Source organism: Pongo abelii, chromosome 10 (assembly GCF_028885655.2).
Source record: "Pongo abelii isolate AG06213 chromosome 10, NHGRI_mPonAbe1-v2.0_pri, whole genome shotgun sequence".
Classification (NCBI taxonomy): Eukaryota; Metazoa; Chordata; class Mammalia; order Primates; family Hominidae; genus Pongo; species Pongo abelii.
This window is the reverse complement of record NC_071995.2, coordinates 11,171,399-11,196,792: the sequence shown is the minus strand read 5'-3', so window position 1 is coordinate 11,196,792 and position 25,394 is coordinate 11,171,399. Positions and strand designations below refer to the sequence as shown.

Here is a 25,394-nt window from a genome sequence, read left to right as displayed (position 1 = left end):
CTCCCGGGCCGGTGCGCCGCCTAGAAAAACTTGTGCGGGGCCATTTTTGGGGCAGTAAGATCGAGCGAGGAGCCCAAGAGCGAGCGCGCAGCACGAAGCTCGAGCCGCCTCCGCCGCGCGACCCCACCTCGGCCGCCGCCGCCTGCGCCGCGAGATCCGCCCCGGCCTCCCCGAGAGCGAGCCCCGGCCGCCGCGACCACCAGCCGCGCTAACCGCCGACCAACCGCCACCGAGGCGCCTGAGCGAGAGCAGAGGAGGAGGAGGCATGAGCGAGGCGGGCGAGGCCACCACCACCACCACCACCCTCCCGCAGGCTCCGACGGAGGCGGCCGCCGCGGCTCCCCAGGACCCCGCGCCCAAGAGCCCGGTGGGCAGCGGTGCGCCCCAGGCCGCGGCCCCGGCGCCCGCCGCCCACGTCGCAGGAAACCCCGGTGGAGACGCGGCCCCCGCAGCCACGGGCACCGCGGCCGCCGCCTCTTTAGCCACCGCCGCCAGCAGCGAAGACGCGGAGAAAAAAGTTCTCGGTGAGTCAGGCCGGAGAGAGCAGGGGCTGCGGTAGTGGGGCGGGCCCAGCCGGCCGCAGAGCACGTGTGGGCAGCTCGCGCTACATCTCCCACCCGGGCTGGAGACGCTGACAGCTCGGGGTCCCCAGGGATCTCCGGGTCCCTAGGGGTCTCTGGGTCCCCAGCGCTGGCAGCCTTCCTTGCCCGCGCTCCCAGGTGAGCGCGCTGCGCCCTGCGCTCCTCGGCGCCATGTGCACCTCCCTTCTGGTTCCGGGCCAGAAAGTTTAGGTCTTAACTTCTGTCTCCCAGACGGGCACTGTCGCGGATTCCCGTGGTGGAAAATGCCTGCGTTTGGAGAGAAAAGGAGAGGCAGTCTGGGAGAGGGGACCTTGGGTAGGGATGGATGTAGGGGAAGGACCGACACGTGGGCCTGGCACTTTGGGGTCCTTGCTTTGGATCTGGGAAAGGAGAGCATTTCCTTTGGGGAAGAGGAAGGCGCTAGAAGGAGACGGGGAGGGAAAGATAGAAAAGCTTCTTGCCAGGAAGGGTCAGGTGTCTGTCCCTGACGCCCTTCCCACATGGGCATGGGAAAGACGCCATGCTCCTGTTGGCCACATGCCAGCAAAGAGGTGTTGCAATCGTCTCCGGGAAACTTGGGTCTTAGTCCCACGTCCTCCTCCCCCTCTCTGTGGCCACAGCCGCAAACAGCCATTCAGTGTCCACCAATGGCTACACGCTTCCCTCTTCCCGGACTGTGGGAACGCACGTGGTGTAGCAGCTGAAAAAACTTCGTCGGAAGTGGGGGTATGACGTTAGTTCAAAACATTGTTACCTTGGCGCTTGTAACCTAGGAAGGGAAACAGGAAGATGAAATGTTGAGATTTGGGGGGGCAGTGGATGGAAAGGGTGTCTGTGATGGTTGTTGGTTTAGTCATATAACTTAAGCGTTCTCTTCGTAAGTAACGCCCCTGTGTGAGTTCTTAAACGCTTGCAAAGCAGGTGGGTGGTGAATAACCTCCCTAAAGGGTGTGTGTCCATATCGTTAGCTCTTATAAACAAGAACGTTAACAGATGGTGTAGGATGCTTCGGAGACCTCTTCACTATTTGGGGTGGGGCATGTTTGTCTCATCTCTCTGAGCCCTGCTTCCCCTTTGGGAAGAAAGTTGAGGGAGCAATGTGAGAGAAGTGTAATACCTTTCAATATTCCCCACCTTGAGAGGACTGTTTTCTTGTTTTTTTTTTTTTCCAGGGCTTTTACTAAGTCCCTACCAAACAACATGCTAATTGTAACCTGTGTAGGTTAAGAAACAAAATGGGCCTGATTTTGCTGGGCTAAAAGTTGCTTAAATCTAGTCAGTAGTACATTGTGATGTTGTTCCTAGCAAATATTTCTTGGAACACTTTCTGCCAGATGTCTGAGAGAGACAACCTTGTGTTCTGCAAAGCAGTGTTAAGATAACATTGTTAATGATACCTTATTTTTGTAGAAAGCTTTTGCGGTTTTTCACTTAATCCTGTACTGTTCTGAGATTGGGAAAGCAGATACTATCTTTAAAGATGAAGGAAACAGATAAATGAAGGTTAATTTCCTCAACCGACTGCCTCTGCAGATCCGTGGTGACGAGTCTGATGACTTTTATCTTTCCACTCTTACTGCGTCTCTCTAAAAATGAAGGACAGCCCTTTCTACATGACACCTCAACACTGTTTGTCTCTGTCTAGTGTGTCCTGCCATCCCCTTTCCTTTGCCAAGCAAACACATGGATGCCTAAGATGTGCTAGGCACAGTGCTGACTAAAATGGATATGTTGTAGTATTTGCAAATGGGCCTTAACTTGAGTTTATAGGCACAAGAAAAATAGTTCTCATGAGTGCAAAAAAATTTTCCTTCTGATAAATATTATGGAAATCTATGGTCTTCCTCCCCAACCCTTCCCCTTAGTGTATATGAAGTGGGTTTATGGTTTAAAGCAAGAAGTGGGAATGAATTTGATCGTAAGAAGTCCTTGGAGAAGTATTTGTGGAATTACGAAACTTTTTAAACTACATTGGAAAGTAAAAATAACCTTCATCCTGGATTGAGGTTAGACCTGAGAATTATTTATCATCTTTTTCCTTTATTATTAGTATTGCCATTTTAATCAAGATTATTCCTTCGACAATGCTAGATATTAAAAACAGTTCCAGTCTTTATATTTTCCCAGGTGATTAATTTTTGGGGCAAATGAAAAGAGGCACTAAACGCATATTATTTGGAATATTGCCTGATTTAAATGCATGTAATGTATCAAAAACAGGCTTCTTCTGTGTACATTTGCATCTAAAACATCAACTGTTTTTTTCTGCTTTGCCTTGCTGCTCCAATTAGAGCGGCCTCAAACGTTAAGATTGCCTGGGTTTGATCTCTCCTTTGGAGAGATGAGAGATCTTTGGAACTAAAGCTGGAGAATGCCTAATCAGTGTAGACTGCATAACTTTGGAGATGTAAAGACATGTTTTTTTTTGTTTTGGATTTTCTTTCCCCCAACAAAGAGAGCTAAAGTATTTTCCCAAGTATATCAGTCTAGCAAACTTCAGAACTAACCCTGCCTCCAACAGAGCAACTCCTAATTACTATTTTAGTTTTGAATTTAAAAGTGAAGCCTTATTGTTTATCCTTGGAAATTATAAACTTTGCATTTTATGGAAAGACAGCATGGATTGATGTTAATAATTACTTTCATTCGCTACTGAGCCTTTTTTCTTTATTTTTTCTTTAAGGTAATCTATTGCCAGGTTTCCTGTTTCATTGAGTCTTGATAATTGCTTTTTGCACTTCCTGAATTGAGACAAGGGCATTTCCTAGAAGTACTGAATTTGTCGTTCACAATTGATTCCAAAGATCATATCTGAAATAGTTGAGATAAATATAAACCTACAAAATACAAGTTACATGAAGTTATATTTTGTTTAGATTCCTTCTCTCAATTCTGCTAAAATCAGGCATTGTAGAGAAGTGGTCCTGCTCATGAGGTAGAGACAACCATCATGGTAAACAGGGGGATTTTATGGAAAAATGCTTAAGTTTGATTCGCACAACTGTAGAGAGCAAGGTAAACAAAGAAACAAGCCCAAATTCATCATGTGGTTCGAAGAGACCTGTTGTATCATGTCTCAGGGTGGTAAGTACAGAACTGGATTGAGACAGCAGCAGTTCTATAATTATTCTTGACTCCTCTGATGGGCTCCCATTTGGCAACTGGACAAGTTGCTTTACATCTTTGTAGATTGCTTGTTAACAAGGAGCCACCTTGTTTCTCATTAAAGTTTGCCTAATATTTCCAAGTATGAAAGTGATGTGTTAAGGTCTTTCACTCTTTTATTGTAGCCCCTCTTTTGAACTTACAAAATTTGTCTAGGCTAAAACTTGGAACATTCATCTTGAATATTTTTTTTTTCCTTCAGTGTTTCTCAATTTTAATGATTACAGAATTGTATAGACTTATAACCACTCCTTATCTTGTGACTTTCCTGAAAAGTTGAATAAGGAAGAAAGGTTTAGTCTTCTGAAAAGTATTTCCTTATGAGATCTTGGCTTGCTCCATTTTCTTTTTCTAATGTATTTTGGAATTAAGCTTTTAATGATTTCTTTAGGTATGTTTAGGCTTTGTCTAATGTTATCAAGATCTTAGTGATATGAGCTTTATCTCTTTGTAGGTCAGATACTAATTTATCTGCTTAATCCTATTTTAGCCACCAAAGTCCTTGGCACTGTCAAATGGTTCAACGTCAGAAATGGATATGGATTTATAAATCGGTATGTGTGTGTGTGTGTTGCATGTTTTAAGTTTATACTTACATTGTGGCACCAGCAGTTATAAATCCCTTAGCCTTCATTAATGGCTTATATAAATTTTTTAGGTTTCTAAGCACTGTAAATATTCTCATTTCTAAGCTACTGGTTGTTAAATATTACTTAAAATACATTTCCAGGACACTAATAAATAACTTATTTCATAAAATCTAGTCATTAAGGGAAAAAAGGGGAAGATAAAATCAGAAATGGGAAGGGCCTTAGGATAAATGAGACCATATCCATAATTTCACAGATGGAGAAATGGAGTCTTATACTGGTTAAGCAGCTTTCCTAAGGTCACCCAACTAGTGAGTAATTGAGCTGGATCTTTAACCCACTTCTGGTCCAGTCCTATGTAGAAACTGTAAACTGTGGTAACTTTTAACCATACAGGAATGAGAACACAACTACAAGATGTTGGGAGTATTATGAGGTTTTTACATGATACCGGCATTTTCTTTGCTTTCCCACCCCTTCTTAAAGTTCCTCCAATTTCTTGTCTCCTTTGGTGGAGTGGGGGTGGGGGGCTGTTTTAAGTTTCAGTGTAAGGAGAGCCTAGTTCACAGCTGTGCCCTGTCCTTTTAACTGTCTTGCTTTGCTTTTGCTGGGAGGAAAATCTAAGTCTCTGATTACACACCATGTGATTCAGAAAGAGACAGAGGAAGGGGATGTTTCTGTATGTTGAGTCTATGAGCTTGGATCTAAACACTGTGGCAATGTGGAGGAGGAAGGTGGGTGGCGTGTGGAGTTAGAAATGTTTAACAAGGATTGATTTTAAGTGTCTGAATTGAGTGTAGAAAATAAGTGAAAATATATGTTGTGTTTTGAGGACTTGGGATTTAAATTCATAACACATAGGTTCTTTTAAGTTTTTGCACATATGTACTACCTTTAATTGTGAGCTTTTTGTCTTTCAACAGAAATGACACCAAAGAAGATGTATTTGTACATCAGGTAAGAGGGATTATAAATACTACATTTGCTATGTGAGGAGGGGGTGTGTAATCTTCTGTCAACCCTTTCCCAAAAGTAAGTCCTATGGATTATTATTTTAATCTAAACTCTTTCTGTGATTTATTTTGCAACAAGAGCTCAGTTCCACATTTTAAGATTGGCAAATAAGTTCTTCTACCCCATCATATTAACTGTTTTCTAATAGTTTTATTTTTACAGTTGTATAAAGTGATATTTGGTTAGACCACTTTCTAATTTTTAAAGCCTTTGAGTCCTTAGCAAAAAAAAAAAGTCTGTTTCCGTTTTAGCATCCTGTTCTCCCGATGTGGTTCCTCCTTAGTGTTTGCCTGGAGCCAATCTGGCTTCTGCCTGGGTAGGTATTGGTTAAAGCTCCTCTATCAGAGCAGCTCTCAACTGAAGTAAATAGCACAGAGAAGCAAATAGTAAGATGAGAAAACTTCCAGTTCCCAGGGTAGCCCTCACTCTTGTTAAATGAGGCATGTTAAGACATGTCCAGGTCAAAAGCTGCAAATTCCCTTAGATTTGCAGGAAATAGAGGAAATGGGTAAGATATGGAGCTTCTCTGCTATAGGTGCCTCAGTTTTTCTTTGCTCTATTAGCCTAGGATGTTATTTATTCTGTTATTAATATGTCCTAGACTTCCTTTATAAAATAGGTTAAGAGAAGGAATACTATCCTTAGTGTTCTCTTTGTTTATTTAGTTTTCAGTGAATTGTCTGAAATATGCGTTCTCAGAGTATAACCATAAGGAAGATAGAGCAGCAGGTACTGATGCCAGCCCATTCTCTTGCAATGCAGAAATCCAGAATACATCTGATTTTCTGTGTTTTTGTTTCCTTCTGTTTAGGTTTGTGTGTGTATTAGAGTGACCGTAGGAGTTGGAGATAGTGGTATCTAGCTGTGGTTTCTATTGTTTATATTTCTGCTTGACTGGATATATCTCAGTTGTATGTAGATAATTTGAGTAGATTTATTTTGTTCAGATACAGTGACTTTTAGGGTCATAATAGTGTTGTTTATAATACTTGGAGGTTTGAGCTTAATAGACCTTTTGGGGTAAGAATTCTGAAGACTGCTAGAGTCAAGGTCCTCAGAAGTTGCTGTATTGGTGGCTGGCTTTATTAGCCTGTGAGTATATGACCCGATTCCAGCCCCCGTGAGGTTGTGTGGTGAGTCACCTCAGTGTGTTGAGGCTTGCCCAGTTTAACAGGAAAGGGGGAGCGAGTCGGCAGGGAGGGGCTGTTTTTGGAATGGCTGAATGTTCATGCTGCGTGTCTGTCCTGAACTGCCTTTTTTCCTCTATGGGTGAGGTCTCTGCTCTATTGGCTCACTATTTCTTTTCCCTCCTACTCAGAGTTAGGGGACGGGCTGGATTACGCATGCTTAATCGCTTTATAAAATAAGGTTGACCTAGTTCCATAGAAACTCAAGCCCCTTTAACTGTTTAGAGATACCAGCCAAAGAAATGGAAATGCATGGCAGGAATTATTTTCTGCCTTCATTGATTGAACAAGAGAGAGCAGCACCTATTCATAAGCAGATATTTAGGTGTAGATGTTTAATGAAGAATAGCATCTTCACTAACCTTTTAATGTATTATCAGGGAACGTAGGATTTGTTGACATAGGAATTGTGTGATGGGGGAAATGTTGAATAAATATCATATAGGTAGAGTACAGGGATATGAATTCCCCCTCCTCCACTTTCCCCATCATCCCTGGGGCTGTTACGTTTGTGACTTCAGATAAATCACTTTAACTGTTAGCCTCATGTTAACTCATCTGCAAAATGGGAGGAGAGGGGGGAGGCCAGATTATTACTAATATGTTCTGATTCTTGAGATAATTTTGTTTACTCGTCAGAAATATTTATCCCCTTGGCATTTTAATTTGTTTTTCTTTATCACTGCCTCCTTTCCTCCTCTGGAGATTCAGAGAATCTCCGAAGCTTAATGGTTTGAGGTAATTAATACATCTGATATGATCAGGTGATCAGCCTGTAGCACTAGTGTGTAGTCACTGCACACACTGCAGTTATAGAAAAAACATATTCTGATTAATCCACCTGTCAAGATGAATGGCACAAATCAAGAAAGTAATGTGGAGTATAGTTTTATAGTGCTTTCTTCTTGTTGTGTTGGAGACCCAAGTCAGTGGGAGAATGGTGGAAAAATAAGAATTGGTCAACAGTTTCTTCAAGTTCACTCTGGTGTACTTGAAAGCAGTGAAATCTGTGGCCAATATTGAAATATACATCGAATAAAATTTTCTGTTCTCTTTCCAGACTGCCATCAAGAAGAATAACCCACGGAAATATCTGCGTAGTGTAGGAGATGGAGAAACTGTAGAGTTTGATGTGGTTGAAGGAGAGAAGGTGAGAGGAAATTGTGGTTGGGTATCAAAGTGCTGGCACATAGTTTTGTTGCACAATTATCTGTCAGCGCCTTATGAATTGACATGACTTTGGAATTTTTGTACAATAGCAGGAAGTGACTTTTAAACAGAATTTTTTTTTTTTTTTTTTTTTTTTTAAGATGGGGTTGCCCAGGCTGGAGTGCATTGGCACGATCTTGTTTCACTGCAACTTCCACCATCCAGGTTCAAGCGATTCCTCTGCCTCAGTCTCCCTAGTAGCTGTGGGATTACAGACACCCACCACCACGCCCAGCTAATTTTTGTATTTTTAGTAGAGACAGGGTTTTGCCATGTTGGCCAGGCTGGTCTTGAAACCCCTGACCTTAGGTGATCCACTTGTGTCAGCCTCCCCAAGTACTGGGATTACAGGTGTGAGCCACTGCACCCAGCCAGCAGAAATATTTTTGACATTGTCATTATAAACATTCTGCAATAAAGATACTTTAATTTCTTACTTAATAAATGACCATCTCTGATTATGGAAAGAAAAGCTGACTTCTCAATTTAAAAATAACTTATATTTTTATACCAAAGGTATATATTTCGAAATGCAGATTAAAATTTAACTATCTTATGTATTAACAATATATTAAAAGTGCTTTGCAGCTGGGCATGGTGGCCCACACCTGTAATCCCAGCACTTTGGGAGGCCGAGGCAGGCGGATCTCCTGAGGTCAGGAGTTCGAGACCAGCCTGGCCAACATGGTGAAACCCGTCTCTACTAAAATTACAAAAATATCTGAGTGTGGTCGCACGCCTGTAATTCCGGCTACTCAGGAGGCTGAGGCAGGAGAATCGTTTGAACCTGGGAGGTGGAGTTTGCAGTGAACTAAGACATTGCACTCCAGCCTGGGCGACAGAGTAAAATTCTGTTTCGAAAAAAAAAACTGCTTTGGGGCAAAAGATTTATTTTATCAAAGTAAAGTTTTCAGGCCGACTTGTAAGCACTTCTGCCTACAAATAATACATGGTAAAGAATATTTTAATCTCAATAAAAGGAGATTGAAATTGAATATTAATCATTTTGTTTTCTGTTTGGCTTGGATTTTGGGAAGCTGAAGGTATCGTGATAGACCCTAAAATAGCTTTGTTCAGGCAAATTGAATCCAAGAAGTTAAGGGATTGTCCTGAAGACTAGCTACAGAAGTTTCTAATACTGTTATGTATTTAATTCCGTGTCAGTAATGTCCTTTATGCTTTGTATTTAGTCTGTTATAGATGTTAGTAAAACAATATTGAGTAAGATGAAAAACACGCTGAAACTACATATAGCACAACTGCCACGGCAGCTAATCATGGCAGCTGAATTATAAATTAACTGGATGACAGGTTAACTCCCTGTATGTGCTCCTCCCACATACACATATACCATTCCATAGGTCATGTTCCTAATGGCTCTCAAACCATTGTGTTTTAAAAGAAAAACAATTTATTTGATTTGATGCAGAAATGTAAGTGATTACCTTTACCAGTGTGATCCTCAGGGTATCTTGTAAGTCTTTTAGATTTTCAAATCACTCAACAGCACATGCCGGTCTGTGAGGATCTCTGATATCCCATCCAGTTTTTAAAAAATTGTTTTGGGTTGATTTTTCTTCTGTGTGTTTTCAGAACTCGGGGTTTTACAAATTGATGTAGGGTGTGAAATACACTCTGTGAAATCTTGGTCTACATTTTTTTAACATTTTTGAAACATTTTCCATTTGTCCGTATGAGAATAAGAATTCTAAATCTGTTTAGAATTAGGAAAATAGGAAAGGCTAAAGAAGGACTACATGTGTGGAGAATATTATTACTCAAAGACCCTTTCTTCTTGTTGCTGCCAAAATGGGAGAAGTTTCACTCAGTACCTTTGTGCTGGATAGAGAATCATGTGAGCCCATGAATAGGGATTGTCCTCTTGTTACCTCCTAGACTAACATAGGTTTCAACAGATTCTAGGAAAATAACAGTATCTCAAGTCTTTCCCATCAAGGAATATTCTTCCTGGTCTAGCATTGCTTCTAGTTTGACAGTTGTATATTTGCTAATTTATGTTCTTTAAAGAGGTTACACATTGCTTTTGCGATTGACATAGCTAGACAAGAAAGCAAAACTCAGGTTGTATGAGCAAACAAGCCATACATGTTTAAATCAGGATGTGAAGTACCTTGCTCACTTTGTTTAAAACCTAGATCTGTTTTTAAAGTCACAGTGGGAATTCTTAGTGTGTTCTGCCAGTCTTATACTCTAGCAGTCCAAGGCTGTTTTTTGAGTTAGTTTATGTTCTTTTTAATTTTGAGGCCATCTTTTTATTTTCTTCTTAGGGTGCAGAAGCTGCCAATGTGACTGGCCCAGATGGAGTTCCTGTGGAAGGGAGTCGTTACGCTGCAGATCGGCGCCGTTACAGACGTGGCTACTATGGAAGGCGCCGTGGCCCACCCCGGAATGTACGTTGTCTCTGTTACTTACCAGTGATTGAGAAATTGTTCATGCATGGAATTAAGTGTATATACTTGGAGCAGATAAATGCCTTGTCTTCTCCTGGAGACAAATGATTTAAGTGATTTTTATTTTTTCTTTAAAGGAAATTTTTATCTTATTTTTAAAAATGTTTATTATTGATTTCCATAGATTTTTGGGAAACCAGTGGTGATTAGTTACATGAATAAGTTCTTTAGTGGTGATTTCTGAGATTTTGGTGTACCCATCACTGGAGCAATATACACGGTACTCTTAAGGGGAAATCTTAGCTCTCAGAATTTTTCCAGAGCCACTGGTCTCATTAGAAACTTGCCATTCAGAAGTTGTATCAGTTAGGATATATTTGGCTACGAGTAATAGACATTTAATTATCTTGTAACAGGAAGACTTAAGGGAGACAGTGCTGAGGTTTTAACAAGGTTTCTCTTCATTTGTCTCTCTTTTCTGGCCAGAACCTAGTCACAGACATTCACTGGCAAAGGGGAATGGATTTCCATCATTGACTTAACCTTGTTGTTCATTCTTTGGTGCCGACACTGTTGACCTCTAAGAAAATCAAAATTTGGTTGGTGAAAGAATGCAAAATAACTTGTGAATAGGCAATAAAAGTGCAGGCCACAGAGCTATTAACTAATTTGTCTTGGTTAAGTGGCTGTTTTATTTAGCATAGCATTTTTCCATTATTTCAAAGTAAAGAAGCAATAAGTGATTCTGTGGATTTTTAGTTCTTTAAGTTGGTTTCAATGCAGGGGAAACAGTTTCTGAGCAAATCTGGCTGGAGCTTTCTTGGGAGGCTCAGTTTATAGGAGTATTCTGAAGGCACCCAAAATTGACCCAGTATATTTGTGGCCATGAGGAACTTACTAGATTTGAATCAGTTCTTGGTGTTTCTAGAATTAGAACCAGGTATTGGCACATTGAAGAAAACTTCGAATGTTTGTCAGCACAGGATTGTGACTACCTATCTCATCCAAAGAAAAACTCATCAGAATTAAATATCTGCAGATTGAGAATTACCTATCTTTATGTTTTGATGGATGTATATCTTTCTGTTTACCTAAATGCTTTTCCTCTTTATTCTGCCATCATCACACCCTGCCCAAATTAATTCTATCAGATTCCCTAGGACTTCCCACTTGTTTCTTTGTTTTTGCTTATCTTATTTGATTTTTAATAAGCTATGAGGGGGTAGCTAGGAATGAGCTGCTGTAGCATTTCCTACATCATATTCTCTTTCAAGTTCATCAGAGTCACAGAGTGCTAAGTGTGATTATTTTGACTCCCAGGTTAATTCAAAAGTAAAAGTGGTAGAAAAACATTCAGTGAAAAATTTTTCTTAAGGGCTTTTCCCGTCCAAAACCTGAAAATTCTAAAGTCATGCGTATAAAAGATATTTAGAAACAAAATTGTTAAAACGCTTAAGAAACAAAATTGTTAACACTCTTAAAGTATACATAAATGAGCTTTTTTGTTGTAATATCTAAGTCCCAACAACTTGTTCAGTATCTCTCAAAAGAGCGTATTCAGCAGTGCTGGTGCCATTATTATGCTTTGTAAAACTCTTAAAGATTTGATTGTGTGAAATGCGAAAGAGGAAGATAAGCCCAAGAAGAAAAACAGTTTATGTTGTCTCACACTTAATATTTTGGTAAGCATTTTCTGTGCAAATAAACGTTTACATAATTGTGAATCTCATCTTTGCTAGAGGTTTTATGAAGAGTAGAATGACTTGATTTTTTTTTTTTTGGCTTTTTTGGAGGGGGAGTTTGGTTGCACATGTGGACTTGTTCTGGAACGGTCCAAAGCTTAAATACACTCCTGTAAAAAAAAAATGGGTCATTATTTTGCTTTTTTTATTTATTCATTTTTAAAAACTAGTTACTTCCCATTAAAGGCATTTGCAGATCCTCTTTAAAGTAAGACTTGAAATCACATAGTCTTTGTAGGATGTTTGGTTTTTTAAAATGTAAAATGGTAGTATATGATATAATTTAAATAGAAGAAAAATATAAAATAATCAGTAATTTCCTTTGTTAATATTAATAAGGTCTATATTTAGAAACCTCCAGGATTAGGGCTTATTACCATCAAAGTATGATTAAAGCTTTACTCCTAAACATATAAAGGGAGTCATGCCATAGGTCAGTGGTTCTCAGACTTCTTGATTTTGGGATCTGTTTATATGCTTACATGATATTGAGGATTCTAGAGTTTTTGTCAATGTTTGTTTATATTAATATTATATTAGAAAATAAAATAAACTTAAAATGTTAATTGACTTAAAATAACTATATGTTCGTGAAAATAACAGTTTTTATGGAAAAAAATATTTAAATTGAAAAGAGTGGTATTGCTTTATACTTTTGCAGATCTCTGATGTATGGTTTAATAGAAGATAGCTGGATTCTCACATCTGTTTCTGCATTCAGTCTGCTGAGAGACCACATGTCATTGTAGCCTTTGGGAGACCCCACCATATACTTCTGAGAGAATGCCTGGGAAAGGCAAATAGCATCTTAGTAATATTATGGCAATAGTTTGACCTCGCTGACCCCCTGGAAGTTTTCAGAGATCCCATCCACACTTTACAGACTGTTGTAGGAAGAATACCACTTGGGTCAAATATGTTGGTAACATCATAAAATGTATTCTTTTTTGGCTTTTCCCTGACATTGCCTCAGTGGATGGTAAATGCTGGGAGACACGCATTTGATGGAGCAAAAATTATAAACCTTACAGATACTCTTCGGGTGGTTGGTTAGCTGATACCAGTTCTAATTAGATGACTATTAAATTGATTGTAGATTGATTGCTCTTGCTTTTCTGCTTCTTGGTATTTTATCTGCACAGATCTACTCTAATCTTAATGTAGTTTATCCCAGGCAATCACATGATAATCTGGGTTAAATGCATTTTGTCTGTATAATGGAAAGGATTTTATTGCTTTGGGGAGATTTTATTTTGGTGATATTCATCCTAAATGGTGTTCTTTGGTTCTTTCCTTGCTAAAACTTCTTCTGAATCTCTGTTTCTTTGCTTCGCTAGTACGCTGGGGAGGAGGAGGAGGAAGGGAGCGGCAGCAGTGAAGGATTTGACCCCCCTGCCACTGATAGGCAGTTCTCTGGGGCCCGGAATCAGCTGCGCCGCCCCCAGTATCGCCCTCAGTACCGGCAGCGGCGGTTCCCGCCTTACCACGTGGGACAGACCTTTGACCGTCGCTCACGGGTCTTACCCCATCCCAACAGAATACAGGTAAAATTGCAACTGAGACTTCTCTTCAGCAATCCTCACCCTTCCGTCCTTCTCTGCCTCCTCTTCCTCCTCCTCCTCCAACACCAGCTGCCAGAAACCTTGCTTATGGCTTCCTGATGCTACAAAAGCTGAGGCAAGGCCTTCAGTCTGTTTTTTCAAAGCAGTCATTGCGGTAACATTTCTGAAAGCAAAACCACGTGATCCATGCCTATAATAGGGAACCCTCATGGCTAAAGTTTCTAGTTGATAGAAGAACAAAAGAATTAAGGTAACAAGACAGGTGGAATGTGTAAGAGCTTGGACTCTGAAGTCAGGCTGGATTTGAATCCTGTTTCTGCTACTTACTTGTGAGGTTTTGAGAAAACCAAGTTTTAGATTAAGTTCATCCATTAAATGGGGGCATTAAATGCCTGCACCATAGGGTTGTGATGATTAAATATAAAGGATTTAGCAAAAGATGCCTGCAGCATAAATAACGTTTATAAAGTATTGGATTTAAGTGAGACAGTGCTGATTTTTAAAGGCAACCTACCAGAATGGAGGTTGTTGATTGTTGATTCTCCTTTTTTACTGCAGAATATTAGTACAGCTGTTTTGAGTTTGTTTTGTGCTTAATAAACCTTACATCAACTTTGCAGTTCCTAGGGAACTTGGAAAACTAGGGATAGGTCATCATTTTTGTTATCAGTAGCCACAACTTTTTTCTCCTCAGTGTCCTTGGGGTTTCTTTTTTTTCCCCCCACCACTAGATGTTTTGACTGAACATTATGTTCAGTCTGTTCTTTGCTGCCCTTCTCCTGTCCCATCATGCATGACTGTGTTCTTTCTTGTTTTTTTCCTTCTACTCTTCAACAGCTGCCCCTGACAAATGTGCTAAAAATAACAAGTAGACTTACATATATGGAGAGATTGGGTACATGAGACATAGTAGCTTTAGGGCAGCACTCTGGGCTTCTAGGAAACAAGGACAGGAAAAGGCAGTGAGATTGTAATATGCACTTATTTTTAGTGTCTTAATAGTGCTTTCCTGACATACTCCTCCTTAGTGTTTGGCTTATACAACATATATCACGTTTGCTGAAAGCATGATGATTCTTTTTCATATCTTTTGAAATAAAATGTATTTCACCTTAGAAATTGAAGTTTCAGAGCAAAGTCATTCCTTAGTGCCATGTAAAACATCATATGCAGAAGCTAATTGAAAGCTGCTTTTGAACATGCATGCTTATTCCTGTAACTTAACTGCATTTAGTTGTTGACTGAATGGCTGACTTTCCTACCTGTTCCATGTCAGAAGTAAAAGTTGTCTTGATCCTTTAAACCATATTTCTTAATAATCTTTATAATATCTACTAGTTCTCTGACTAAGTAGTCTGATTAAGCCAGTCAAGAGCATCAAAAGAAAATTCCTAAAGCTCTCATCCATATAACTAAGCTACTTCAAGGTTGTCAGTGTGCTGTCTTAAAAATATATAGATGGATCTCTAGGATAGTAAAAATTATTGAGATCAAATAGAAAAGTCTTCGCCAACATTTTCTACTATTACAACGCTATGAAATTTATTGGGCATAATAGAATAAAAAAAAGGAATATATAGGCCAGTGGTATTTGCCTTATGCACTAAGGACATAATATAGCATGATTTATTAGTGACTGAATGACTTCCATTTTTAAAGAAAATTGTTCTATAGATTTGAAAATTAAGTAGAATCGTTCACTGAGCTACTATGTACTTATTGTCTTTGAGAAAATAATTACATGATGGAGGGAAGGGAGCAACATTGTGGCATCTACCAGGTGACAGATATTTGGAATCGGTTCTTACTTTAGTTGTCTCTGTAGCCTGAGGGAAGTAGTGGTCTCCATATTTTTTGTTGTTGTCACAAATGAAGGAATTTGATTATTTTTAAAAATCAGCAACTTTTATTTTACGTGGACAAGAAGTGGTAGAACTTAATTTTAATTCATTTTGTTCTTGTCATCCAGTCTTGCTGGCAGACAAGACTTCTGCCATTATACACGTTAATGTATACATTATACATTATGCATCCTTTATACACGTTAATTGCTGTTTCTCTCAGCCTTTTTTTGTGACTCAACAGTTTCTGAGGAAGAAATGGCCGAGCTTACTTAGTAAACTAAAGAGAGGCTCCTGTGATGGGGATGATGTGAGTGAAGGGGGAGAGGGTATGAGGTGAGATCTCAGGAGAGGACAGACGTGCTGGTAGACCACTGTAAAGCCTTGACCTACTGTAAATGTGATGAGAAGCCAGTAAAGGGATCTCAACAGAAAAGAAACATTTAAGAGATTATTGGACTGTTTTGTTGGGACTGGACCACAGGAGGCAAGAGTATAAAAGCAGGGAGAACAGCTGCTATAATCTTTTCAGTAGAGAGATGAACATGAGTTGTATTAGAGAAGCTGGCAGTGGAAGGTCTGATTAAACGGTTAGATTTGGAAAATGCTTTAAGCATATAGAGGTGTTGGCATTTCATGATGGATTGAGTGAGGAGTATGAGGAATGGCAGTATATTGTATGAGGAGTAAATAATACCTCTGCAGTTTTGATTTAAACAAATATGGGAATACTGAAGAAAGATTGGGTTTGGAGGGAAAGGTGAAAATTCTTTGGAGGTCTTTTTCTCGTATTAAATTCAACTACAAGTGGAGGTGTTAAGTAGGCAGAAAAAATAAAGCAGAGGGAGGAGGTAGAAAGTGGCTGGAGGATGGAAGGTGTAGTCTTAGATACAGTGGTTGACAACATTTTTGGGAGTTCATTAAGTTGTATTTGAGAAGAGACCTAAATGGAGCAAGGGATCAAGTCCATCAGGTCCCAGGAAAAGCGTGAATGGGAGTCTGAAGGGGAGAAATGGAACTGTAAATAATTATTTGGAGTTATTTATTTATTTATTTGTTTTATTTTATCTTTTTTTTTTTTTTTTTTGAGACGGAGTCTCACTCTGTCACCCAGGCTGGAGTGCAGTGGCACGATCTTGGCTCACTGCAAGCTCCATCTCCTGGGTTCACGCCATTCTTCTGCCTCAGCCTCCCGAGTAGCTGGGACTACCAGCGCCCGCCACCACGCCCGGCTAATTTTTTTGTATTTTTAGTAGAGACGGGGTTTCACCGTGTTAGCCAGGATGGTCGCAATCTCCTGACCTCGTGATCCACCCGCCTTGGCCTCCCAAAGTGCTGGGATTACAGGCGTGAGCCACCGCGCCTGGCTGATTTGGAGTTATAAAACAGGATATTTAAAGCCATAGGGGCAGGATGATATTAACTATAAAGTGAGTGTAGGTGGAAATAGGATCCTAGGATCAAGTTCTGGGACACACCAACGATTAAAGATTAGGAAGATGAGGATTGTCTAGCAAAGGACAATGAGAAGGAGCAGCCAAGGAGAATGTATTTCAAGAAAGAAATGTGTTAAATGCTTGTTGATAAGTAGAGATTAAGCTGAGAGTTGATTATTAGATTTGGTAACTTGGAAGTCAGTGGTTTGGTGAAGACAAAAGTTTAAATAGAATGAACTTAAGAAACAGCAAAGGGCGGGAAGAGGAGACGTATTCTCCATTGAGGTTTCTGTAGTAGTGGTCATGGTGTTTGGTTTTTCTTTAGTATGTATGTCTGTAAAGAAATGGGGTAGTAGCTGGAAGAAGATAAGGGATCAGAGCAAGATTTTTGCTTGATTTGCTTTGCTTTTTACAATGCAGAGTTACCCCTGGTCTCTCCTTTATCCCTTATCTCACCAACAACTTCTAAAGCCATTAAATGGCCAGGTCAAGGTAGGCATGTGTGTTTGCCATAAACCCACATATATACATACACACATACATATGTAACATTGTGTGTGTGTGTGTTCCATAGTTCTGTCTACTGAAAGGTCCTGAAAGCAGTGATACCTTAGTAACAGCATTGAGCATACCTGTCCCCCAATTTTTTGTTTTTAAATAACATTCTCAAACAAAAAGAATTCCCTTTGCAGAAATGGCTGATTTCAGAGCTGGGACAGAGAAAGTACAATATGAGCCTGGAACATCTTGTTGTGCCAGAAAACGAAGAAGTACTCAAAGAATGTTGGAAACACATCAAAAGGATACGAGCCAGCTTGAAGGGGTTCCCATTGGCCAGTAATGATAGTAACAGATTACAACTCATTGAATAAAATAGAAAACCATGAGTCCATACAAATATAAATAAATAAACCAATATATTGAAAAATTTGATAAGGAATAGTATATTTATGCACTTTGTAAGTACTTCCTCACAAAGTACTCATTAATTACAAAGAAGGAAAGAGTCAACTTACAGTGGGGGACTCTGGTGGCAGATACCACCTTAACCACTTATCAAAGTGAACATTATCAGTAATGGCACACATTGAAACTATATGCCACCTGACCGGATGCAGTGAGGAGAATGCAGTGTCACTTTTGTGACATCCCCTGGGGATGCAAAAACAGTATCTAATCATTAGTGAACACCAATAACCCAAGTTGAGGGATATTTTACAAAATAACTGGTTTGTAATCTTTAAAGAAGCATCAAGGTCCTGAAAACCAACGTGGTGTCTCACGCGTATTATCCCAGCACTTTGGAAGTCTGAGGCGGGTAGGTCACGAGGTCAAGAGATTGAGACCATCCTGGCCAACATGGTGAAACCCCGTCTCTACTAAAAATACAAAACATTAGCTGGGCATGGTGGCACATGCCTGTAGTCCCAGCTACTTGGGAGGCTGAGGCAGGAGAATCGCTTGAACCAGGGAGGCGGAGGTTGCAGTGAGTTGAGATCGTGCCACGGCACTCCACCCTGGCGACAGAGCGAGACTCCATCTCAAATAAATAAATAAAAAAAAATTGCTGCAAACGAAAAGATATAACTTACTTCAGTGCATAATTCTAAATGGTGTTTTTGCTATAAAGGGCATCATTGGGACAAATGGTGAAACTTGAATGAGAGCTGAGAATTACAGGTAACTTCTCTGTAACTTTGTGCTTATTTCAAAATTTTAAAAAATTGAAAAGTATGGGTGCTATTTCACTGGGTATATATGCTTAGATGGAAATGATAGAAAAGGTGAAAACATAGTGAAGGGATAGCATTAATATGCTGTGTCTAGTTGATGAGAATAGAAAGGCTGTTGGTTTCAGATATGAACTTGGACCACTTATCCAGGGTAATGGGAGAGAAGAAAATTCTAATTTAAATACAGGGAGCTGGGTAGATTTGCTAATGAGAATGTGGAAATTGTCTTCTGACTGTTTCTCTTTTCGTGATGAAATATGAAGGACAGTATTTGGCTCTTAGGGGGAGGAAGGGATGTTTTGAGAAAAGAAAAGAAAGTTGAGATATGGCTGTATGGTAAAGAATTGCAGACATTGTTGGTGGGTTTTTTTGTTTTTTTTCAGTTGTTCTTTCTTTCCCTTAGAAGTTGTACAATAAGTTAATTTTATTCCACTGGCTTAAAGTAAGTTTGTCGTAAAGAAAAATAAAAGAGTATTTTATTTAAAGAGATGAATGAAATGTATCCGATTTCAAAATGTTAAATTGATATGCGAAAATAAAGTTAGGTGCTCTGGGACTAAGCAAATGAGTGTTCTAGTCAGACTAGGTTTGTCTTCCTTTTCAGTCATTCACGAAGATTTACTCATAAATAGTTTGTGTTACAGCTGAGAGTGCCTAGTTTTGTAATGAAGCATTTTGTTTTTTACTTCTAAAAAAAATTCTGAACATAGCTGTATGCACTGTATCTTATCCCCTGTGCCGTGACACTCACTGTCAGCTCTCATTCCCTCTCCAGGCTGGTGAGATTGGAGAGATGAAGGATGGAGTCCCGGAGGGAGCACAACTTCAGGGACCGGTTCATCGAAATCCAACTTACCGCCCAAGGTACCGTAGGTATGTCGCATTTTCCACTAATGGCCAGTTACAGGACTTGTGTGCTCAGTGGTAGAATGAGGACTGTGTGGTTCTGTTTTGTGGATTTATTATATATCTAGAAGATGTGAATGCTTTCACTACATGCCAGAGTTTTCAGGTGCTGGTGTGACATTTCCCACCTACTTAATACTAGAATTTTTAGTTATCTCTGCACCCAAAGCATCATTTTGTATTCTGGAATTATAATAAGATGTAAATTAATACTTAATTTTTATCAAAATAAATCAGATAAATTATTGGTGGGCAATTCCATGGTAATGCTGCAAATGGAGGAAGAATTGAGTGTCAGAGGGTATTTGGGATAGTGAGTATTAATCACTGAGGCAGTCCAGTAGAGGGGTTATATCAGGGTATGATCAAATCGCCTGAATTTATCTTCCTACTCTACAACTCATTAGATGTATGTTCTTGGACTGCATTCCAGCCTGTGCAACAGAGTGAGACCCTGTCTGAAAACAAAGAGATATTCTATAGTTGGGGATTAAAGGTACTAATGCAGCTAAGATAATTAGTGTGGTACCTGATAAAGTAAAGGCCTCGATATGTATTAGATATTATTACCACCATTGAGGTTAATATTCGTGAATGCTGGGTTATTGTATTTGTGCTTTATTCCTTTTGAAGACTGAATTAGGCTAGACTCCCTCCATACGATCCCTTTGAAGCTTTTTATAATATAAGCCTGCCCATTCTTTTATCTTACCCTTTGTGGTAAGTGGAAAAACTACAACTTCCTTCCTAAATGATGTTTATGCTACCTTGAAATTTGTCAGTATGGCTTTATTGAAGGATAAAAAGTATATTATATTGGGAGAGGATTCTACCAATATAATTGTAAAAGGATTGTATCCTTTTTCTTCACAAGATTCCCTCCAGCTTTAGGCATAATCACTAATGATTAAGTACTAAGGACTTTCAAAATAAAAGAGATGGCATAGAAATGTCTTACTGGAACAAAAAGGATTCAGTAGCTTGCGTGAGGCTCAGCTTTGTCAGTCCCTGGCTATGTGATCTCGGGAAGTCATATTTGACCTTTTTTAACCTATAAAAGCAGCACTTTTATGTAGCTCAGCCATATATTTTGTCGTCTAAACCTTTTGGTTTTCTTGTTATAAATCTCATCCACAGAATTACCATTCAGATTAAATATTTAATTTTAAAACCGACTAGCACAGGCTCTGGCACATAATAGTATTTCTTCTCATGTTTAATTCCCTTAGTCTCTGCTAAATTCTATTCATGGAAGGCAGATACCAGACTACTCTTCTTTTCTTTTTTAATTTTCCTATTCTTAGTGCTTATCAAAGGGCCTGATAGGAACAGAGTATGTGTTCGGTATATGTATGTTCCTTACAAATATGTATTCAAATGAAAGGGGAAAATGATGGAAAATTAAGATTTTTTTTTTCATGAAACCTGTATTCCATTTGTTGCATTGACCTGTGAATAATTCTAGCAATAAGTACTCATCACTTGAATTTTTTTTTTTTTTTTTTTTTTTTTTTTTTTTTTTTTTGAGATGGAGTCTCCCTCTGTCACCCAGGCTGGAGTGCAGTGCCAATCTTGAGTTGCTACAACCTCTGCCTCATGGATTCAAGCGATTCTTATGTCTCAGCCTCCCAAGTAGCTGGGATTACAGGCATGTGCCACCACGCCTGGCTAATGTTTGTATTTTTAGTAGAGATGGAGTTTCACCATGTTGGCCAGGCTGGTCTTGAACTCCTGACCTCAAGTGATCCGCCTGCCTCAGCCTCCCGAAGTGCTGGGATTACAGGGGTGAACCATCATGCCTGGCCCTGATCACTTGACTTTTTAATTTTTAAAAATAAATAAAACCTTATTTTCTGGAAAAGCCCTGTCCCGTTGGCACTTGTTCTATTTTCTTCTGTGTTCCCTACAGCAGGGGACCTCCTCGCCCACGACCTGCCCCAGCAGTTGGAGAGGCTGAAGATAAAGAAAATCAGCAAGCCACCAGTGGTCCAAACCAGCAGTCTGTTCGCCGTGGATACCGGCGTCCCTACAATTACCGGCGTCGCCCGCGTCCTCCTAACGCTCCTTCACAAGATGGCAAAGAGGTAAATCCAACCAATCAGGGCGGATGTTGCCAGATTGTCTTTAATCATGTCAGACTTTAGCATTCTAAAAGAGGTTTTATCACATGATAACCTGACACTTAACAAATACAAAAACATTTTGCTCAAAATCCGTATATATAGGGTATGCCTTGCACATAACACAGACCACATATGCGAATCCAGTTAACATTCTCTGAAAGAATGACCCATACTAATGGGGATTCAGAGCTAAAACATTTAGGGTTCTTCAAAGAGGAGTGGCATTTATTGAGAGGAAGCTGCCTCTAAGCATGAGTTAAAAGCAGTTGTATATCACAGACTTTATGGAGAGTAGTGGTATTTAGTTGCCGTTTGTAAGCTGTTCTTCTATGGTACTAATTTTGTTTTGCTTTGTTTTTTGTTTTTGTGGGGTTTTGGTTTCATTTTGTTTTGGTAGAGATGCCAGGGACTGAATATGGTACTAATTTGTGACTCATACATAAGAGTAGTTAAATTTTTGCATGCTAATTTTCCTTCACAGGAAAATTCAAACTTTTAAGAACTTTCAGTCTTGAACTTTCCACTGCCATCTGACTTTATCTGATTTATGGCTTTGTTTTGCATTTTAGGCCAAGGCAGGTGAAGCACCAACTGAGAACCCTGCTCCACCCACCCAGCAGAGCAGTGCTGAGTAACACCAGGCTCCCCAGGCACCTTCACCATCGGCAGGTAAAAGCTGGGGCAGCCCAGTCTTGAGTTGGTATTTTCTTTTTAGTATCACTGGTTTCTCAACAAGAGTACAAATTAGTGTAAACTAGTTCTGCAGTTCATCTGTGCCAACCCCTTGTCTCCATTGGGATTCTGTGGAAAAAGTGATTTGGTGGTTAAATATTTCTGGGATTGACCTCATTTTGATAAGCTTTGGTGAGGGTATAAGCATTCAGACAGAGTTGATGACACTCAACTTCTTTTTTCTAGACAGGCAGGTTTTTAACTACTAGTACCACTTAGGGAAACTGATGCTAAAAGTCCCTAACAAAGGCCTGGTTTTAGTAATTAGAAACAGTTTCAGAACCTGTTTAGTAATCAGAAACAGTAGAATAAACTAAAGGATTTTTTTTCCTTCCCTTTTTCTTTGATAATCAACTTTATTTATTTTGAGGTGGTGCAGCGTAGTGTATAACAGCCAAGGTTTTTCTACCCGATGCAGGCTGTACTGCACCTCTCATTTGCTGGGTGATCTTGAGCAGTTTATCCTCTGTCTCAGTACTATCTGCTACTGGTAAAAATTAGGATACTAATTATATTTACTAGGGTCGTTGCAAGGATTATTAAGTGAAATAACAGGAAGTGTTTACAATAGGGTATGGTAAAGAATAACCTCTCATAAAAGGATAGCTTTTTATTTTCTTGTCATTTTCTACTTTTTTCTGTCTTTTAAAGGTCTTGGACATTTTATTTACGTAGAATTATAGCTAGAAAGATCAACTCAATTATAAATTCTGGGTTGTTTTTTTTTTTTTAACCTATAACCCTTTTAACTGAGACTTTAGTTCTTATTCTTCTTGGTTATCACCCTTTCCATTAGCTTTTAGTTAAGAGAGGTTGTAAACTCAGTGTCAATGCTATTTTTCAAAAATTGTTAAAATTTCATAAATGAAGTTTTGGGATTATTATAAGTTCTTGTGTCTTAAGGCCATCTGCTTTTATATCCAGTGATGTGGGATTTTAATCAGCCATTAATTAGGTAAGTAAGCATTCGCTATGAGGACAATATTCTGTTTTATCTTGGGTAGCATGGGCAGTTTGTCACAGAAATAAGTTCCCTATTCATACTTGGAATTAACTGATTCAGAGCAACATATTAATCATACAAAAATGGCCATACCCTTTTATGGCATAACATTATTTCTAGGTATTGTTTCTAAGGAAATAATTTTAAATATTGGGAAAAAATATTTTTACAATTTACAATCTGTCTGACATTTGGTAAATTGCTAATTGTGGTATATTCATATGAGAAGATAGGGTGCAGCCACTAAAATGATTTTGAGTATTTTTCATTAGTAATGGTAATTTTCTTTTATACAATTTTATAAAATTTTTACTCTTATGTACTGACTTCTGGTTTATAAAAATACTTTATTAAAAAGTGAGAGTTTCCATTTAATTAATATATAGCTTAGAGATCTATGCAAGATGTGATTGTATTTAGAGCATTTGAAGTACTCTTTTTCTAGTTATATGAAAAGCAGATAATTTCTGCTTTTTTATTCTTTAACTCATGGTTACTTTGTCACTCTTTATAAGTTTGATTTTAATTTTTCCCAGGTGACCTAAAGAATTAGTGACCATTCAGAAATAAAGCAAAAAGCAGGCCACAACCTTACCAACACCAAAGAAACATCCAAGCAATAAAGTGGAAGACTAACCAAGATTTGGACATTGGAATGTTTACTGTTATTCTTTAAGAAACAACTACAAAAAGAAAATGTCAACAAATTTTTCCAGCAAGCTGAGAACCTGGGAATTCCTGCACAGAAGACAAGAGAGCAGCCTCCCCAGTTTCAGCAACCGCTAGGTTTATATTTTTTTTCCTGGTTTTTACTGTTTTGGTAATATATATATTGAAACAAGAAATATTAATACCACATGGGGAGAACCCCAACCAAAGAAATCTGAAATATATAGTAAATGCTTTTTTTTCCGTTTTTGTTCATTTTGGATGCTGGTGCTAAACCTCCAAGTGTCATGATTTAAAAAAAAAAAAAAAATTTATGTCCTTCTTATTTATTTCTAGGATGAGGGGAGGATAACATTTTTGCTTTCTTATGTGACTCCCTTTGAAAATGTGCATCAAGAAATTCCTCAAAAATAAAATTTTTACCCTTCAGAGGACAGAATGTTTAATGGGAGTGTATTTTTGCCGACCTTAGCGTGTGTTTGTCTTCTCCACCACTTCATTTACTTGACTTGATTAATAGTAAATTCAAAGCCAAATGTAAAGTTAAATTAATGCTATTTCACAAATTTAAGGATATAAGCTTGAGATGATAAACAATTGGATTCCTGTTGAAATGTACAGCTGGAAATTGACAAGTTCATGTCTGAGTTCAGTAGTAGGCATGAATTATTTGGTACTGTCTCTTTTTGAGTAATCTTCATTCAGTGAGGTGACATGATGACCTTTAGATGAATGAAGGAGTTAATAGTTCTAACATCCTTCAACTTCCAACCTGAGGTTTTTACCACTAACTGCTGTGTTGTAGGTACACAAGGGAGCTCTTTACAACTACATTTCTCCCCCCTCCCAGCCACGGTGCCCCTAAGTTGAGAAAAACTATCGCAGCTGTCAGTGCCGTATAGTTACTTTTCAGATCTGCTGCAGCAGTACATATTGAGTCTAGGTTTGTGCTAAACATTATTCTAGTGGCTAGGATGGAACAAACCAACAAAATACCATTGTTTCAATGACCAGGTACATACAGAAAATAAACAAATATGGAATTTAATTTAGATGGCAGTAAGTGCTATTAAGAAACATAAAACGTGGTAGGAGGATAGGGACTGGCATAATCATAGGGGTATGTTGATTTTAAATAGTGGGGAGGGTCTCCTATTTAAATGGAGTCCTAAGGTGGGGGATCATTAAACATTTGAGTATCTAAAGGGAAGAACACTGTAGGTGGAGGGAGCATTCTTGGCCTAATAAATGGCAAGCAGGTGAATGTGAACTGTTCAAGAACCTTGTATTATCTTGCAAGTTAAAAGGGTTGGTAAAAATTGGTAATAGGCCAAGGCAAAAAAAAATCAACTATTCTATTAAAAAAGACTCCTATCTTGGTTCCAGTTTCCTCCAGGCAACCAGTTAGCATATCTTAAAAATACATCCATTTCACATATTTCATGTGTGTGAGTCTGTGTGTGTGTGTGTGTGTGTGTATGTGTGTGTGT

General features: G+C 39.1%; 1 protein-coding gene and 1 long non-coding RNA gene across 5 annotated transcripts; both read left to right on the top strand.

The window, feature by feature from the left end:
* On the top strand, nt 1-24,335 carry YBX3 (Y-box binding protein 3). Of its 4 annotated transcripts, none has more exons than XM_009247467.4 (10): nt 52-524; nt 4,237-4,300; nt 5,260-5,293; nt 7,598-7,687; nt 10,035-10,157; nt 13,237-13,443; nt 19,247-19,335; nt 21,287-21,461; nt 22,070-22,169; nt 23,772-24,335. In XM_009247467.4, exons 1-9 carry the CDS (start codon nt 266-268, stop codon nt 22,133-22,135), a joined length of 1,107 nt encoding a protein of 368 aa, XP_009245742.2. In that variant the 5' UTR covers nt 52-265; the 3' UTR covers nt 22,136-22,169; nt 23,772-24,335. The 4 variants fall into 4 exon arrangements, with proteins under 4 accessions (XP_003778021.2, XP_009245742.2, XP_002822965.2 ...); XM_002822919.6 differs by having other exon boundaries at nt 19,247-19,344; XM_003777973.5 differs by lacking the exon at nt 13,237-13,443 and having other exon boundaries at nt 1-524; nt 19,247-19,344.
* On the top strand, nt 10,263-13,000 carry LOC134759487 (uncharacterized). The gene is made up of 2 exons (XR_010135718.1): nt 10,263-11,839; nt 12,561-13,000. It is a non-coding gene; the product is annotated as an uncharacterized LOC134759487 (long non-coding RNA).
* Nucleotides 24,336-25,394: the final 1,059 nt, after the last annotated feature.